The sequence below is a fragment of the Halichoeres trimaculatus genome, unplaced genomic scaffold, assembly GCF_033239565.1.
Source record: "Halichoeres trimaculatus isolate MK-OKI-2021-1 unplaced genomic scaffold, fHalTri1.1 fHalTri1_scaffold_9, whole genome shotgun sequence".
Classification (NCBI taxonomy): Eukaryota; Metazoa; Chordata; class Actinopteri; order Labriformes; family Labridae; genus Halichoeres; species Halichoeres trimaculatus.
Window position 1 is genome coordinate 33,095,691 of NW_027437188.1, and position 19,709 is coordinate 33,115,399.

The 19,709-nt window shown below is 41.1% G+C and overlaps 1 protein-coding gene across 1 annotated transcript in view; it reads left to right on the forward strand.

Moving 5' to 3' along the window:
* The window catches only part of eml2 (EMAP like 2), a 41,765-nt gene that overhangs the window by 438 nt on the left and 21,618 nt on the right, over nucleotides 1-19,709 (forward strand). Inside the window, 3 exon segments of the mRNA XM_074679628.1 lie at nucleotides 15,252-15,482; nucleotides 15,560-15,677; nucleotides 15,797-15,898. Of these exon segments, the coding sequence (XP_074535729.1) occupies nucleotides 15,252-15,482; nucleotides 15,560-15,677; nucleotides 15,797-15,898 (451 nt within the window).

Consider the following 19,709-nt stretch of genomic DNA (forward strand, 5'->3'; position numbering starts at 1 on the left):
GCGGGCTATTTTTTGATTATTTTTGTAAGATTAATATTAAATTTCTGGCTCTCTTTTCAAAGTGATTAAAAAAAAGAAAACCTGTTACATTTGTCAAGACTATTTCTGGAAAATTTCAGGTTATTTTCTGAAACAGGTGCCAAATACAGAACTATATCCATTGCATTGACATTGCATTATAGATGTCCTGGTTTATATACACTGGCAATATTATGAAGTACATGTTTTTGGCGCTTTTTTGTCGTCAACACAAAACAGTAATTCTAGCATTTCTTGGATTTGAATACATGATGTATCATGATATATCCATCACACCCTGCTTTGCAAATATGATGCAAATATCTCTGCTGATGTTGCATGCAGGTTAGATCCTATCTGTGGTGACAAAGGAAGATTGTGTTGGTGGTCATGTTTGGTCACGCTGCTTTAAACGGCCCTGACACAGTTATCTTAACCAGTTAAATACATGTAAAGTGATGCTGTCATCCAGGAGGGAGCTGCGTGTTGATCGGCTCGCTGTCCCCCCGTACAGTCGGCTGAACTTCAGACGGACATATTAAGCAGCAGGTGCACAGACAGCAAGGGGTCATGGGAGTCTGGTTCGGGGTTGTGGTGTTAGTTTTCCAAGATGTAACGTGTGCCTCTTAGAGCCATTTGCTGAGTGTCGTGGTCCAAAATCTCCCACAGCTCCTCCAGATTAAAAAGGTCACTGAGATTGAAGGAGACTCTTAAAAGATGGAAGGTGATGATGAAAAGGAAAACATGAAATCATGAACAGGGAGCTGTCAGCTGCAGGTTAGTGAAGGTGCTCGAAGAGTGACAGATGGTCCTGCAGGGACAGGGAGGGACCAGCTGCTTGACCTGGGTGTAGTTTCTTTTCGTCTGGTGTCTGGTGGACGGTCCTGTCTGGCTTTCTCTGTAATTTTACCCCTGTGTTCAGTTTATTAAACTCAAAATATCAAAATGAAAATCTATGAAGCTGCAGGCGATCATCCAGGATATATTTATCTGGTTTGTGGCGATGACTTTGCAGTTGAAAAAACAGCTTCCTGACATATGATTTGTTTCGAGGAGCTTTTAAATTGAATATTTTTGAGAGAAACATTCCTCCAGGAGCAGAAAAACCCAGATGTGTTTTGTTGCTTGGATGTTATTTTGCTTATTTTCTAGTTTTTCTCAATGAACAGTTAGCAGAGGCTCCTGGAGACCTACAAGACTTGGGACTATCAGTTTTTTAAAAAGATTAAATAGGCATTTTAAAGATATTTTTCAACCGCCATGATACAATGCGAAAGTAGCCTACCAATGACACAAACCTGTGCTGCAGTTATTGCACCAGGATGCCTCAGTTTTCCACGAGTGACTCCACAGCAAAAAATTGAAATCTTATCAAGTGTTTTTGTCTTATTTTCAGTAGAAAGTGTCTTTTTAGACTTAAATTGAGCCACAGTCACCTGAGTAGCAGGAAAATGTCTTGTTTCACGTTATTAAAAGACAAAAATGAGGTATGTGTTGCTTAAAACAAGTTTTAAAAAAAATCTGCCAATGGAACAAGAGAAAAATTTCTTGTATTAAGACATCATTTTAGTTTAAAGCAAATTTTTCTTCTTCCATTGGCAGTTTTTTTAAACTTGTTGCAAGTAGAAATGACCCGATCGACACTGATTGGTGCCCAATATGGCTGCTTTTGGAGGATCGGATAGCATCTGATTTCGTTACGTGATCAGGATCATCAAAGTTTTCACATGTTTTCAGCACCTTGAGATTTACAGCTTTACAGAGCTGTAAATCAAACCATGTTGCAAACATATTCGCTTGAAACAATTTTAAAGTGAGTGTTCCTGGGAAGGAACCAGCAGGGCTCACTTTGATACAACAATTATGATTAATCATTTTCAACGGAATCACTCAACATAGTACGCGATTAATCAGAGAAAGGTCATCAGCAAAACATATCATGAAAAAATCCTTAGTAACAAGCAATCCAAACCTCATTTTTGTCTCTAAAGAACTTGAAACAAGACTTTTTTCTGGACTGCTCGGCACTTGATAAGATTTCTGTTTTTTGCGACCAGTGGTAGCTGCTGGTCAGTCAAGGAGGGGAAGCTCATTTTTTTCTGGCCTACATCATAAATTTGTTTATTTATTTAAACGTAAATTCTACCCTCTGTGCCAGCTTGGCAGCAGCTGGAGCTGCTACATGAGACTTCGACAGGCTGTAAGTGTGAGTGACAGGGGGAGAAGCTCCACAGCTGTAGCTGTCGCTGCTTATTGGTGAAAAGAGAGAGAATCTTTAAACACAACGCTCGTCGTTTTTAAGAAAGGTAAACTCACTGGGGATCGATAAAGCCTTCGGATCAGTCCAGAACAGCTGACTGTAAAACTCTGAAGATGCTCCAGTGGAGGTTTATACTTCAAGATCACTGACTGGCTCATTTCACTGTCAATCAAAAAGGGATTCAGCCTCAGACAGATCATCCAATCATCATGCAGAAGCCCAGCGTCCAGGCCAGCCCACTGCCTCATAGACCCCCAGAGACGCTGAGCGTCCGATGGGCGGGACAAAGCCTAGTGTTTATCCAATGACCGTCCAGTTTCCACAGTGGAACAACCCACTCTACGCTTCCCCGCTGAAGTCAGAAGATGCTCAGCGTCCGACTGTGTTAAAGCACTGAGACGCTGCGGGGATGAATGAGAAGGAGGTGGAGCCAGTTACCTGTGATAGGAGCTGATTCTGAACAAAAGATGAAGGAATTCTAGCTCAGATTTAGTCAATGAAATGCACACACAGCAGAACATATCACCACTTTTTTAGGTACATTTTAGGGGAAGCTGAGCTTCCCTTGCAGTCTTAGAGCAATCGCCCCTGTTTGCAATGTATCACAGACTTCATGAAAGTCATTTTTGTGCTTTTGGGCTAAGAAAACTTAAAAAGCTTGAGGGATGATGGGGGTCTGTAAAAGTCTTCAGAAACTAGAGACAGACTGATACGTTTTTTTTCATGGCCGATACCGATTACCAGTAGTCAAGGAGGCCGAAAACAGATATTTGGCTGATATTCATTTGCTGTAAAAGTGAAAATTTTGGCATCAAAATTTGGGACAATACAAACTCCAACACTTCACTTTGTTAAACGCCTTTAAGCATATGTTAATGGAACAGCTCCCAGGCTCAGCAGCTGTTGAATAAAGTTAAATTAAAACTTAAAAAAAAATAGCTCCCTAAAGTTTTCTACAGTAAGTCAAGTTTCCCAAAAAATGTCTCTGCATGTCACCAATGAGATGGTACTGTGGGTGGAACAATGCGAGAGACATAGTGCCAACAGCAGTTAGGCGGATGCCGATATGCTTCAAAATGTTAAATATTGGAGCGGATAACCGTCACGGCCCAAAATCAGTCTATCCCTACAAAAAAAAAAAACATCTGTGTCAGGTGTAAATAAAGCATGAGAAAACCATGACATCAGGAATGAGATGTTCAGTCTTCTGTTAAACTGATCAGAGCAGACTGGAGGATAATCAGACAGAGTAACACATCAGAGCGTGTTTGGGAGCAAACATCCTGCCGGCCATGTTGAGTTTGAGTCTGTCGATCACAGCGCTGCAGAATCTGCCAAACAAGCCTCCGACAGATGATTGTTTTCTGTTTCTGTTTCATCCTGTTTCTCTGCTTCTGTATTTTTTCTATTTTCTCTCAGTCTTGCTTCTTTCCCTCTCTGCCATCTGCACTCCATCTGTAACCCGAGCTCCTCCACACCGCCGCCGCCGCCGTCACCATCATCATCTGTTCTCCTCGGACACAACATGGTCACGACTCGAGCCAAACACACCTTGCATTGTGTCTTTGTAGCGTGAACGGTGTTATCAGATGTGGCGTGGATAGAGACACTCAGATAATCGCTTGGTTCAGCCTCACTAATGCCAGTCGCCTGATTGGCTTAATCGTAATGATCCATCAACCATCTGTGATGATACGTGGTGTTAAACGGGCTCAGGGTGGGTTTTGACTTTGAATTGTATTTAAAATCAGCTCAAGTGGAAAAAGTCTGTCAGTATAAACGAAGCTCACAGTCTTAATCAGACGTGTCCCCCTCCCTGAGGTCCCTGCACCTTTTAAAGCACTGCACCTGAAGTAGGGGCTGTAAATGGGTAAAAACAGACTTCATTAAAGCTCTGCTCCCCATGGTAAGCTAATGCTCTTGTAATCACTTAAATGTCTTAAATCTGCTCACTCAGTTTAACACCAGCGTCTGTGTGTGTGTGTGGAGGCCGTCTGCAGACGTCAAACCTCAGTCAGCATCTGCAGGTCTGTCGTTCCTGCCTCCATCGCTCTGCGGTTTTATATTTCACCCTCAGATTTAATGTCATCAGCAGCAGGAACAGAGAAGAGGAGGAGCTCTCCCACTTGTGCTCACATCCAGGATTAAATCTGGGTGAAGAGGATCTCTCTGTCAGGCCGCTCTTCACTGTTAAAGCCACATTTTATGGCTTTATGATCTGCATGTTAACATAATGTGCAGCTGGTATCGCCGTCTACACTGAAAACACATTAACACGCTGCATAATGGGATACTTGTGGTATGAAATGGTACACTTTGTTCTTTTAGCTGCACAGTAAGATCAAAACGACGGAGGCAGCGAATGTCTCGGCCTTGACTGCTCAGCTTCAGAGGAAGACGTTTGGGAACAATCCTAGCTTTCACTTTGAAACTAAATCAAATTCTGTGTCATCAACGCAGAAGATTTTCTATCAAACATCGCTCTGATCTGCTACTCTGCCCTCTGGTATTCCCTCTGTTGCTGGGTTAGCACGGCTAGCTTGTCCATCTTATTGGAGATAGATCTTACGTGCCCAATAACGATGGATGGAAAGACACATGTAGTCACCTGAGAACCAGCACGTCATCCTCACCTCCTTCTCTTCACTTTGTGGGGAAACATCAGGCCTTGCACCAGTTAGCATTGACATGCTACAGGCTGCTAACAGCTGATTTCACATGTAAACAATGCAACCATGGTTACATGTAGGATCTCCAGACAAACACAGGAGAAAAAGTAGTAAAAATATCACTGAAGACAAAACCAAAAACAGGCAGCCACAACGGGGCAGCACCTAGCAACAAATGTGTGATGGAACTAAACTCCCAAGAAACATGGAAAAAGCAAAAGACCTCACTGTGATGGGAGTTACTCCAAATTTACAGCATGTTATCTGAGAGTCAATTGGAGTAAAATGAAGAAAAATACAAAAAGTAAAGGTTTGGCAAAGGGGAAAGCTCTGCAGTTTAACATAAAAAAACACACTTTCCGTAGAAATCTGAGTGAAATAATCGTAATAAACACATATTGGCTATAAGAGCAACTGGAGTCAAATTGTGCAGACTGTTTTGGAATTACACTGTGTCGATGCCAACACCTCCAGGGATAAAGGGTTGGCCTTTGATTTTCTTGCTTGATCCGTGTCCCACCTGTTGAAATGGGTGTTTTTTGACCCCAGGCACTTTCCCCTGGAATTAGGACCACCGGCAAAACACTGGACCTTTTATTGGGTGTTTAACCGGCTGAAGCTGTTTCAGGCTTTTTGAAACAGCTTCAGCTTGTCACTAACACCTGTCTTCTTTCAAGTGTCAACAAATCCACCTGCACTAAAATAAAGCGTGATCAAAACCAGCACAGGATGAATATCCTCCATGCTAACAGGCTAACTGTAGTGTTAGCCTTGAAGATGTCTTTCAGTCTTCACCATTGTCTGTATCTAGACCGTAGAATGGACAGCGTGGCTCCACCTTTTACCGTTATACGGTTTTAAAATCAAAATAGCCCCATTGTAGGCGCAGCTGTTGTGCTGCCAGAGTCTTCGCAGTAGAGAATTGGGTGACAAATTAAAAGTTTTTTTTTCTTGGAGTGTCTAATCTCTTCTTGGCTCTCCTTCCTGGCGTATCTGACTTTTCCCTAAAAATTTCGCAAGAATGCCAGCTGACAATTGTTAAACGTGACGCCAAACTGTTTTTAACCTCTAATAACTAATATAAAAGAACTTTTCTAGGACAAAGAGGACTTGAACACAACCCAGCCCAATAATATCCTCATATCACCACAGCATATGGATGTGAGAAACATTTCTACCAGGTATTTATATTTTTTAAAGTTTGACCACAGCCCATCTGGAATGACTGGGTAGACAAAGTTTTTGACCTATACTGCAGCCAGCCACCAGGGGGAGCAGTTTTTGTGGCGGCTTCACTTCGAGCAAGTGGGAAGATGCCCATTGTTTTTACAGTGTGTGGTATTTTTGCCAAATAACCTTTGTCATTGTCATTGTATTACCGCCCTCCACTGGTCTGGCAGTGTGTTGCAATCACTTTTATTTTTTCCCATACATCACTGATCTAATTGGTGTAATCTACCAGACCCCCAGGAACCATGTAGTTCCTGGGGATGTTCTAACCTCTGGTTGAGAAACATTTATGAAGGAGGCAGACCTGCTGGTACATACTGCAACCAGCCACCAGGGGGAGCACGAAGTTTTGTAGCTTCACTACCAGTGATGCTGCCCATGTTTTGCTTTTTCCCTTATGGGATCAGGAGGCTGGAGCCTTTCCCAGCTGTCATTCATGGGCAGACCCTGAGCAGGTCTCCAGCCTATCACAGGGCTCACATGTGGAGACAGACGACCTGTCGGCGAATCAGAGCGATCATGTGACCCGATGAGAGGAAATATTTCTAATCAACCAAAACAAACCAAAGTAAAGGCAACTGTGTCTTTTTATGATGTAGAGTAAGGACAACAGAGTCATGAGAGCTGTGTCACCTCTGTGTGTGTGCGTGTGTGTGTGTTCGTGTGTGTGTGTGTGTGTGTGTGTGTTCGTGTGTGTGTGTGTGTGTGTGTGTGTGTGTCATTGATCCTGGAGTCAGGCTCTGCAGCATCTCTTCCTGGTACTGCCTGGCTGTTCAGATGCTGATGTTGGCGCAGTGTGTGTGTGTAAGTGAGTGCGTTTGGACCTGAGCCATGCTCCACCCCTCATCCTCTCTGCCTCCAGCTAACAAGGCAGGAGGAGGAAGAGGAGGAAGGAGGAGGAGGGATAGAAGTGAAGGAGGATGGTTACAGGGGGAGGGGAGGATTGGAGGAAGAGGGAGTGGTTCAGGAGGCGAGGAGGAGAGAGGAGGAAACAGAGGGAGTGGCTTAAAGAGAGGATGCAACATGAGTGTGTGTGTGTGTGTGTGAGAGAAAGTGGTGTGTGACGGGGAGGGAGTGAGAGCGCCGTGAGAGTGAGTGGACGACCTGCCGAGTGTTCGTCTGTGGACCGACTCACGGGTGATTGACAGGAGGAGGGACCAGCTCTTGAGGGGGTATGATGGCAGGTAGGCGAGACGACCTCCTTCCTCATCATCCTCACTTCACTGCTCTATGAATATTTTAGCAGCTTTCAGTTTTCTTACTGCCCCGCCGACCTCCCATCATCCATCTCTCCATCTCACCTCCCCTCCCCCTGCGTCTCATCATCCATCTTCCCCCTCTTCCTCTTTTGTTTCTTCATCCTCCTTCCTGCCTCGTCCTATCAGCCATGTGCTCACATCAGCTGCTTCCTCACAGAGTCGTCTTTCTGTGTGTGGCGGATGAAGTTCGATGTGTTACAGAACGTGTGTTTGTGTGTGTCGCTTGCTGAATACCAAACAGATGTGGCCCTTGCTTTATCTGACAGGAAGGAAACCTTGCTCAGGTGTTGAAGTGTGTGTGAGTGTGTGAGTGTGTGGGTAAATTCAAGGGCAAACTGAGAAGTATTCAGCTCTGCAGTGTTTCTAAACAGGTGTGTACCTGTCAGCAGAGGAGATGAAGGTGAACTTTGGTGATCCCTCTTTATTCTATCTTTCTCTTTTCTCTGCATCTTGTGTTGCAGTGTGTCTGAGTTCTTTTATCAAACTGTATCCTTGAATCAGACACGTGAAGATCAAACAGACCAACTTGCCTCTTCATCTGGAAACAGTTTCACTTTTACATATTTGCCTGTTTGTATTCCATGGTGTAAAATGAGATTATCAGCCTCAAAATTGGTGATTTCTATTGCTATTTCTCAATATTGGTGGTCAGGTCAGATATTCCCAGGAGAACACAAATCCATTTATGGCACTTAATTACTCCCAAACCTTGCCCATAATCGACAAAAACAGAGGCAGCGTTGCAGGCACAGATTTTATAAAACATAGATGTAGTCTCCCCGATGTCACCTGTCTGTTTTTGAATTGTGAATTGAAGCAGATCGGCTGTGGCGGCCATATTGGTAGTGGCAAGGGCTTGGTGTACAGCTATAGGGCGCCTGTCGGTCACGTGACCTGAGCTGTGCCTTTGATTGAGTCCCCTCCTGGTCCTCCTGCTTCCTCCCACAGTCCAAAAACATTCTCACCAGGTTAATTGGTCACTCTAAATTGTCCGTAGGTGTGAGTGTGTGAGTGAATGGTTGTCTGTCTCTGTGTCAGCCCTGTGATTGACTGGCGATCAGTCCAGGGTGTACCCCGCCTCTCGCCCACTGACAGCTGGGATAGGCTCTGGCCACCCGCGACCCTAAACAGGATAAGTGTTTCGGAAAATGAATGAATGAAGTTTGGACACTAGAGCAGTATTGAAAGACAGAAGCTAAACAGGAGAGTGATAGGGCACGAGCTAGAGGCTAAACCCACAGTCAGCAGTTACTCTGCAGCGGTCTGTTCAAACTTGAGAGTTTCTAAATAAAATGAAGAGTGAGGTTACGTTAGCTCTGCTTGGTGAGGATGGAGTTGGTAGATGAGCTCTGGTAGGAATCATGAAAGCCCTGTTTCCAACAAGCAATCCAGTTTGGATCAGCACAGTTTGGTATGGGTTGGATCTAGGGATGGATACCTTTCACATTTGAAATGATATGGTACCAGTGCCCAGTACCTGGCAATCGGTATTGGTACTCAACGGTACCAGTTTTTGGTACTTTTTTGTGTTTATGTGGTAAAAAAACAATTTGTTTAATAATAAAATGTTTTTTTTTTCAATTTGTTATATTAATTCTTTAATAGATAACTCCAAAACTAGGGATGGGCGAGTACTGATACCAGGTATCGGTATCAGGCCGATACAGGCCTTTTTTCGAGGTTTCGGCACTCATGAAGGCTGCTGATACCAGCAGCAGAAACTCAAGGCAGAAAATCTTATCTCGTCTTTAGTTGTAGCTACGTAGCTACTTGCTGCGGTTTAACACCACGACAAATGTGCGTCAGGTCCTGTTCAGACAACATGAATGAACCAGAGAGAGTTCACAGTTTGACTTGACTTGACTTCAAGTCAAGTCAAGTCAAAGTTTATTTATAGAGCACGTTTAAAAAGAACCTCGGTTGACCAAATTGCTTTACAGGGGTACAAAACAATCTCTCATACACTTTGTATTAAGAAGCCAAACATTAAATATGCATAAAAACAGAAATAAAATAAGATAAGGATAAAAACAATAAAAGTAGAGTAAAAGATAGGAAAGGGAATAAAATGTAAGGGATAAAAGATACAAAGATAAAAAGAGATAAATAAAGAAAACTTCAGTTAATTAAGAAATTAAAAAAAATAAATTATAATTTTAAACTCTGACAGTTGTTGGTTTTATTTTGCACTTTTATTATTATTTTGCTAAATGTTTATTTTTAAAAAAAGTCATAAACTCAGAGAGAGTTGTTTGTATTTTATTTCAGACTTAATGGCGGACTGACTGTGGTGTCTTTGTTGGAAATGATTTGTCACTGTTAATTGAATTTTTTTGTATCAAAAATACTTGTAGTATCAGTACTAGTTATCCATGAGTACTCAAGAGGGAGTACTCGTACTGGTATCAAACATCCCTACTTATAATGCTGTGTTCATGTCCAACATGAAAAATCACCTTCTCCTCCACTCCCTCACAGTCACAAGGATGCATTTAGGTACCTAAACATGGTACCTTTTGATTTTACGTAAATCGGTACCTGGTACTTTTGACAGAATTTGGTCGGTACCTATAAAAGTATCTAATTCAGTACCCATCCCTCGTTGGCTCTATTAAGTCTGATCCTTTTTGCGTTCCTGCAGTCAACCATGCCCTTCTTAGAAGGTAGCGTGTAATGGATGGCGATGTGGATGGCAGTGCAACAAAGCGTACCTTGCTAATAAACCCAACGAAGAAGAAAAATGCGAGAGTAAATGAAGAGCAACTTTGGAAGACATTCAGCAGTTTGTCGTCTTTGTGATTGGCGTGTGGCTCTTTGTTAAAAAAAAAGAACAATCAGTAACTGCACGGGAGGTGATGATTCTTTCAACCAATCAATGGACTGCAGTGTTTCTAGCTCCACCTTCTGGGGTCGCATGAGTATGCCTGGCACCCCAACAGAAGGGTACCAGAAAGTGGGACGGTACGGGTTGGTAATTTGGGGACCTGTTCTGGTTTTAGCCAAAGAAGCTTGACAAAATGTGTGCCGTGCCTAGACAAACCGCATAGTGGAAAAGGATATCCCTCCCTTTTTCTCTGATAAACATGGTTTTTAGTGCATACCTTTTCACACCTTGAGACCTAAACGATCTCACAGTTCAATTTAAACACTGTTGTAGTGGATTTAACAGCCTCGTTGTACAGTATGAACTCTTCCAGTGAATAAACACAGCACATGTTGGGAGAGTTATGTAAACTGACTTCAGAATAATAAAACAGCCTCTTCCTTATTCCTCGTCTCTCTGTTTGAATAAAACCTCACTTTATGCCTCATGCTGGCTGTAGATAAACATCGTTATTGCTGCATTCAGTCAAACATTAATCACTCCACGCTCTTCTCCTCCCACGTACAATCTGTCACTGACTCTTTCTCAGGTTAGTTTCTTTCTCTGGCTCGATCAGCTCCAGTCTTCATCTTTGCTTTTGTTATGATGAAGATGTTTTTAACCACAGCCAGTCTCATAGTTGCTGATTTTATTTGCTCAGTGATAGTTTTTCATTCAGAGAAACAGAGAAACTGTAAAGAAGGAGGAGGAGGAGGGAGAGTGATGTGTGCTCGATGTAATCTGAAGTTCTCGGGCTGATCTCTCCGACTCCTCTCCATGCAAATCCTCCCTGAGCTGGATTTCTCTATGTAAATCTGAAGCTTGTTTTTCCTGCAGCTTCCTGTCTCATTTGACTGAAAGATGTGATACAGTAACAGTAACAGCTCTCCCTGTGTCCCCGGCTCGGCTTACAGGGCTGCACTGATGCATGCTGGGAGAGCTGGATCTGCTCCTGCTGAAACTCGTTTTTACTGTGGATAATTTAGAGTGACCTTTGTACTGAAAATAAAGACAGGTGCTGAGTTATTTCAGTGTGAGGGGACGTTTGTTTTTGTCTTTCAGAGATAAACTCAGGGTATTTTATTCTCCCTGAGGCGAAGAAAGATAAAGATATTCTCTGATTTTCAATGTTTGTCCTGGTTTTACTTTACTGCTTGAAAGAATAACAAGTACAATTTATACACAGAATGTTTCACTGAGTCTTAAACCTGATGAAGGCCCAAGATACCTTAATTAGCTAAATGGTAGAAAGTTAGATGACCCATGTGCGCATGTTTCTGTGTTTCCTGAATTAATCTGCCTCCATTGATACCATCTTTATCCTGGTTAAGTCACCTCAGGGGTCTTTAACAAAGAAATGCTGAAAACAGATCAAACATTTTCTGTTTGTGTGAATTTGTAAAAAAAATATACCAATGTTTTGGTGAATATTTTTACATTTCTCTACTCTCCAGGGGCCCCAGTTTGAGAACCACTGCACTCAATGACAGGAATAAATATGTAAAATGGTTTGCAAAGAGCAGAGGTCTGCAACTTTTACTTACATAGGAACCATTTAGCCTCAGCTCACCAGGATAAAAGCCATTCAGGTGCCACAAAATTTACTTTATCTTCACAATAGAGACAAAAATGTGTAATATTCCATATAAAATAAAAATTTAGTAAATAAATATCTAAACAGGAAGTTTTTTGTGTTTATAAAAATGTACATGTGATGTCATATATATATATTTTTTTAATTATGGAAAAAATGATATGGATTAAATTTGCAGAAAAGAATTTAAGAATTAAAAAAAAAAAAAAAAATAGATATGCAAAATTTGCAAAATTTCCATAGTTGAAATTTTAAGAATTTGCCAAAGTTTTATGTTTGCAAAAAAATTGTTGTTTTAAAAAAATTCCTAATTTTTTTTTAAAGAATTTAATATAAATGGTTTGAAAAAAAGCAGAAATTGAAAAAAATGAAATATGCAAAAGAATTTAAAAAATTCCAAAATCTTCAAAAAAATTATTTTTTTTTTTTTCAAATTTGAAAAAAAAAGACAAAAAATTGAAATATAAAACATTAGCAAAAAGATTAAAAAAAAATGTATTTCCAACATTTGATGCATATTTAGTGTAACAAAAAAAACCCTCTATAAGGAAAACAGAGTTAAAGCCATGCAGCAGGATAGGGCCAGGGGATGATGGAAAAAATAAAAAAAATCACTATTAATTCAACCTTCTTCCTTTATTTTGGTTAATTCATGATTATTCCACTGTCAGCTCAGATTATCCTATAATTTCTAAAATAAAATACCTGAAATAAACATGCACAGATGAACAGTTCAGGGTTATTTACAGAAGCAATGGAGCTGAAAACACGAATCAGCCTGGTAATTTCAGCAACAGCCAACTCATCCTGGAGCACATGACAGAAAGTCCTGATCCATCTTCCTCCAACATCTCCAGCTCTCTGACAGCGCTGCTTTGTAAAATGTGAATTATAACTAATCAAAGATGAGATGTGAAGATGTTTTACCTTCAGACAGAGGAGAGGACAGAGTCAAGGTGTGACTGTGATACTGAGGCTGATCATGAGACTCCACCCACCCACTGAACTTGTGTCTGATTTAATCAGGTCGTAATCTCCGATGTGTGACACAGATTAATAATCTGCTCGGGGCAGTTTGCCCGTACAGTGAGCTTCTGATTTTAGCTCAGTGAGTGGGAGGACTGTGGATGATCATTCTGCAGAGTTCATGCTGAGAGATGCTGCTTATTGAAATGAGTAACAGACGGATGTGATGATGCTTTTTGTAAAGTTTTGTAAGATTAACGCTTGAAGTGATAAATGGAAGAGTGCATTAATCACTTAGTGGTCAGACCTCTGTGCAGGAAAACATCCACCCAGCGTGGTGGCTGCTGTTGTTTTCCTTCTCTTGTGCTCCGACTCAAACTCACACCCAGAGTCTGAATTATTAAATTCAGTAAAGTTTCCTGGAGGCCCCATGAGAAACGTGAAACCACCACCTCTGAAAGCAGCTGCAGCAGTCAGCGGTGTCAGTGACACACGGCTGAAGCAGCTGTTTGTGTTTAGATTAGACTGATAAATTACTCGTTACGAAAATTAACACAAGATTAACTCATTAGACAAGACCCAAATAATATTTTCTCTGACTATGTAAACACCAAAACTACCTAAGAAGAGTGCACTCTCTTCTTTTCTGTCTCTCTTCTTGTTTTTGATCCAAAAAACAGACAAATCATCCTTTTTTTTGATCTCATTCATCTCAGGCGCTCCATCCTTTGATCCTCTCCATGATCTCTGTCGTCTTGTCTCATGATGGCGCCGCTCTTTCTCTCTGAACTTCCTCAACACATCCTCAGCTGGAGCGTGAGCTGCCTGAACTTTTCTGACTTGCAGCGTCTCTCTATGTCTCTGTCATCTCACATCTTCTCCTCATATCCATGCTGAGCTCTCATCCAAAGAGCGCACCACCCACAGTAGTTTAGGAGCAGGATTTGGATTGACAAGCACCGTCAGACCCGCCTCCCCCGCTGAAAAACATAATTTACTGCCATAGATGCAGGAAACAGTTTCACAACGTCAATAGCAGCGAACACGGACATTTTAATATTGGCGAGTTGGAAAAAAATATGTATTTACAAATCCTCTCTTCTTTGTGTATTCATTTGACTAGTCTTCACTAGAAAAACTGAAATCTTATCAAGTATTTTTGTCCTATTTTCAGTAGAAAATGTCTTTTTAGACTTAATATGAGTCTGATTCACCTGACCAGTCTAGAAAAATGTCTTGTTTCGAGTTATTTGAAGACAAAAATGAGGTCTGAATTGCTTGAAACAAGTAAAAATATCAGCCAATGGAACAAGAGAAAAGTTATTTATATTAAGACATTATTCTAGTTTGAAGCAAATTTCTTTTGTTCCATTGGCAGATTTTTTTCTTTATTTGTTACAAGCAATTTAGAGCCCATTTTTATCTTTAAATAACTTGAAACAAGACATTTTTCTGGACTGGTCAGGTGAATGTGGCTCAATCAAATCTAAAAAGGCAATTTTTTCTTGAAATAAGACAAAAACACTAAATAAGATTTCAGTTTTTGCAGTGCTGCACTATAGTTTTGTAACGTCCTAGGATTCAAATTCTTTATTTGGGGACCTTAAGCAGATATGAGATTAAAATGTGATTAATTCGATTAATTAATTACAAATCCTGTAATTAATTAGATTGATTTATTTAATCGCCTTATGGCATTCAACTGGGCTCAAGTCATAGAGACTCAACTCGAGTTGCAAATTTGACGACTTGCAACTCAAGGGTAAAAAACTTCACCACACTATAGGTTCACACTTTGATTGATTGATTGATTGATTGATTGGAGATTGATGTGTAGCGAGTTCACAGTCACAGACAGCACAGTGTGGTTGTCAGCTAAAAATGGCGACTGCCCCCGAGCCTGTAGCCAGGTCTGATGCTCTAAAAGTCGAGCAGTTTGCGATTAAAAACTTCCACTCCAATGGAAAAAGGAAGAATGCACAATGCAAAATATGCAACGCTAAAATAAAGGAAAAAGAGGGAACAACGTCCAACTTTATCCGCCATTTAAAGACTGCACACAAAGCCAAGGAAGTGGAACTAAGCTAACACTATTATAAGTGTGTGTGCGTGTGTGTGTTGGTGATATGTTTGTTGATCATGTTTTGTTGCTAATAATAAGACAAACAGTTTAAATAATCTCCATCCATGGCAGCGAGCCCCCGTCTTCAACACTTTATCACTCTTCATCACAAACATCCAGTCGTGATTCGTCAGCAGAGGAAATAACTCCTACCATAAACCTTTATTCCTTCTCATTTAGCCTCCGATAAGTTTTTCCTCTAGCTATACCTGCATTTAGTCCACTCTGTTAAATCAAACTGGTTTCCCTCTCTGTTCCCGGTCTCTCCAGATGACACGGTGTCGGCCAGCAGCAACATGGACATGGAGGACCGGGTTTCCCACCTGGAGCAGAGGCTGCAGCTGCAGGAGGATGAGATCCAGCTGCTGAAGGCCGCCCTGGCTGACGCTCTGCGCAGACTGGGCTACTGTGAGGAGCACAGCCTGGGGATGCAACCTGGAGGAGTTCACGCTGCAGGGAGGAGATCTCTGGCCTCCTCAGCCACGGCTGCTCCCACCAAAGGTTAGAGAGGAAACTCCTCCAGAGTAAAGCTTTTTAACATTTTTATATTTGCTACAGATGATTTTTTTTCCTTTCAGTGCGTCAGCTCCTGCAGGCTCTCCCCTCCAGACCTTTGAGCAACGGCTACGTCCAACAGAAACGTCTCCTCTCCTCTCCATCCTCTCCTAAGAAGGAGGTGCTGCAGTCCATCAAGAGGTACACAGAGACACCAACATCAGACTCCTCCCTGAGGATTTCCATCGATCTTAAGGAGGGAGACATGAAGGAAAGTTCAATTAAGATTTAAAAAAATTCTTTCTTCTTGCCCTCCTCAGGAAGAGCATGTCCACAGAGCGCCTCACGCTGGTGAGGAGAGAGATGGGAGCAGAGAGCCGGAGCCGAACCACCTCCTCCAGCAGCTCCTCAGGAGGAAAAAGGTAAAAGTCATGTCAGGATCATTTTATTAAACCACATGAGAGACAAACAACACGACATGTCTCAGAACAGAAAAATACAACCTCCTCATTTTGCCTTTAACGAGCTCAGTGACCTCGTTAGAGGGCTGAGGAGGGTTCAGTGGGTCACTGTGGACAGTTATAACGAGCAGCTGAACCTCTCCCCTGTCTGACAGTCAGAGCTCACAGACAGGAAGTCCTCACGAGAGCAGACGATAACGCTTTCTGCCTCACGTCCAAAGAAGATTTAGAGAAGTTTGGTGTCAACAAAAATATTTAATTGCATATTTATTCAAATGTTTATCATCTATAATGTGTTTTTTATCAAAAACTTGTTGAGCTGCAGTTTTCTGAAGAACACAGAGGATAAATCAGACCCTGACTGTAGCGTCTTCACAGCAAGGTACAGTGAGGAGTGAGGAGGTGGTTGCTATCTCCAACCTCACCACCAGGTGTCACTAGATTCACTTTTTATAAAGGAAGATCCTTCAGCATGAAGCCTCACAGACATAAAAGGTCATTGTGTAAAACAAAATAAGGGAGAGACAGTTTGCGAGCTAAAATAAAACAGGAGAAAACCTTTCAAAATAAAAGTCTCTTTTACATCTTTTTTTCCAGGGTAAGCAGGCGGTTTTAACACTTTCAGTCTTATCAGTCTTATCCTCTGATATTATACTTATTATTGAATGATGGTTGATTAAAACCTGAGGGTATCTGCTCTGATCCGTGTTGTAAAGTTTGGACTCTGAGCTGATGGTTGAGTTTTCAAAGTTTGCAGAGACTTAAATTATTTACATGTTTTTTCTCTAACGAGAGACAGAAGTGTTCTGCACATCATCATCATCTTCATCTTCATCTTCATCCTCACAGTCAGCACTGTTCTGTTCTCCTGCAGCGAGTCTCAGCCGTCAGTCTGAATCATGTCTAACAGCGAACAGGCTGCTGGTCAGCTGTGTGTCTGACGGACAGTGAAGTATCCACGTGTCAGAGAGCGGTGAACACAGCGCAGAGTCGTCTCTCATTAACTGAAGCTGTGTGTGTCTGTTTTTTATCACTCTTGATCAACCTGCTTGTTTCATTTTTAATTCCTGTCTTTGCTCCAGCTCTGTGTCATGGTTTGAGTTTTCAATACCAAGGATATGAAGTCGTCCTTTCTCTCCTTTGTCTCTTATTTCTTCGCTTTCTCCGTTAACATTAATTCTCTGGTTCTTATTCCATTTTTGCTGCTCTCTTTTTTCTTTTGCTTCTTTTTTGTTTTTATTTTTCTCCTTTCTCAGTCACGTTTTTATTTTGGTTTATTTATTTATTTATTTTTTTTTAACTTATTTATTTTTAGAAATTTATTTTTATGTATTTATTTAAATGCTCATTTATTTTCATTTAATTAATATTTTTATATTCATTTAATTTTTTTATAAATAATATATTTATATTCATTTATTTTTGTATCGTTTTTTTCATATTTATTCAAATTTTTCTATTTTTTTTCTATTTATTTTCCTCTACTCTCTTTTCTTTTCTACTTTTCTTTCCTTTTCTTCCTTTCCTTTTTCTTTATTACTCCTGTACTTTCCTCTTTCTTCCCTCTTTCTTTCCTCCACTTTTATCTCTTTCTATCCCCATCCTCTTCTTTCTTGATTTCCTTTCCTTTTCTTTTTTTCCTTTCCTTTCCTTTTCTTTCTTGTTTTTCCTTTCCTTTCCTTTCTTACCCTTTCTTTCCTTTTCTCTTTCTTTATTACTCCTCTACTTTCCTCTTCCTTTCCTCCACTTTTATCTCTCTTTCTTTTCCCATCATATTTTCTTCTTGTCTTCCCCTTCCTAGACTTCCTCTTTTATCCTTTCCTTTCCTTTCCTTTCCTTTCCTTTCCTTTCCTTTCCTTTCCTTTCCTTTCCTTTCCTTTCCTTTCCTCTCCCTTCCTTCTCTTCTCTTCTATTCTCTCCTCTTCACTTCTCTTCTTTTCTCCACTCTTCTCTTCTGTCCATTCCTCCTTCGCTTTCATCGTCTCTTTTTCTTCATCCCCTACCTTCTCTTCCTTCCCTTCCTTCTTTCCTTTTCTGTCCTGTTCCCTTCTCTTCCCTTTTTCCTTGCCTTTCCTTTTCTCTTCTTTTTTTTCCTTTCATTTCTTCCTCTTCCATTTTAATTTCTATCCTTTTCTTATTTTAGTTCCTTTCCTTTATTTTCTCCTCTCCTCCTCTCTTCTTCCCTGTGTTTCTGCTGACAGCTCACTTTCCCTGTGGAACTCTGTCGAAAGGGGGCGTGGTCTCCACTCAGGGGGCGTGGTCAGCTCAGTCAGGAAGCTGTCTGTGATTGGTGGACGGCCTCTCCAGGCTGAGCTAAAAGTTTGCAGAGTGAATGAGGAAGTGTGTGTGTTACTGAGGCTGTTAGACGGGTCAGGAACACGCAGACTGCTCTCCTGTGTTTACTGTTACTCTAACGGAAAGCTGCAGACATGAAGAGATCCTCCAGGTAAACAGACTCTTTATCTTTAACCACTAAAACATCACAGACAGGCTGAGGACAGAGAGGAGCTGCAGGTTTAAAAAATCTCCTTAATCAGATTCATAAACTAAAACAAACCTAAGTTTTTATTTTAATCTTTAAAGTCTGCTTCACTCTTCATTTAACTTGTTGGTTGTCGCTGACTTACGAAATGTTTGAGCTGCTTTTTGATTTAACGGGAACTTTTTCTGTGTCACACCCAGCTTGGTCTTAATTTGCTCTCTGTCTGGTATAAATAGATTTTAGGTTACACAATGAATCACACACACACACTCTCTGTGGTTTAGTGTTAAATTTTATCTCCCACCCTCTGTCTGTAATGAATTATTTTATAAAAGTCTGACGCTCTGCTGCAGACCGCCTGAGGAAGTCTGACTGTTTTATGAAACTGTGTTGTCACGCTAGCTGTTTGAAGTGTGTGTGTGTGTGTGTGTGTGTGTGTGTTACCAGGCTGCTGCATGGTAACATGAATACATCAGAGACAAAGAGGAGGATTGGACGGAGGCAGTAAAACTCTTCTCAGTGCAGTTTTGATCAGTAAAAGTTTATGTGAGGAGTGTTTTTATGATTAAACTTTAAAATCTGATCTGATCACAAGTTTTCCTTTGGACCGAGCTGTTCCCTGACGGCTTTTTACTCTGCCTGGTTTCCTAAAAGGATCCTAATTAATCCATTAATTGCTTTAACCTGCAGATCTGCTTATGAAAGAGTCTGCAGACCATCATGCAGCATGCAGACAGGAGACTGGTGCAGACGTGCGGCTCATGAAACGATTTCAGATCCTGCTCAGTTTGCAGAATCTCTGATAACATCGATCGGAGCTGCTGCTTTACATGCACCAGACATGATGGCAAAGATTCAGGATGCAGAGGAACAGTTTGTCCTAATAAAACCAGGATTTACTGCAAACATGTAAAAAAGGGCGCGACTTTTACTGCCTGTCTTTTCATCCAATATAAAGTCACTTTAGAAGATTAAACTCCTGAAATCAGAGCGCTAACAGAGACAAGTTTGTCTGAATTTATGCAAATACAACAAGTAAGGAAATGATTTCTATCATGCTTCACGCTAACAGTCTCTAACTCCTCTTCAGTCACATTTAAACCATGCAAAGTCTTTTAAAAAAAAGATGAAAATTGGATTCATCCTCCTCCCTCCTCCTCCTCTCTGTGGTCTCTTGTAACCTCACATTAGCTTCATATAATGTGGAAAGAAGTTCATCCTCTCTGTGTTTTTCTCTGCGAGTTAAGTGGAGACGATTAGATGTTTTGTGTCCATTAACTGAAGCGCCAC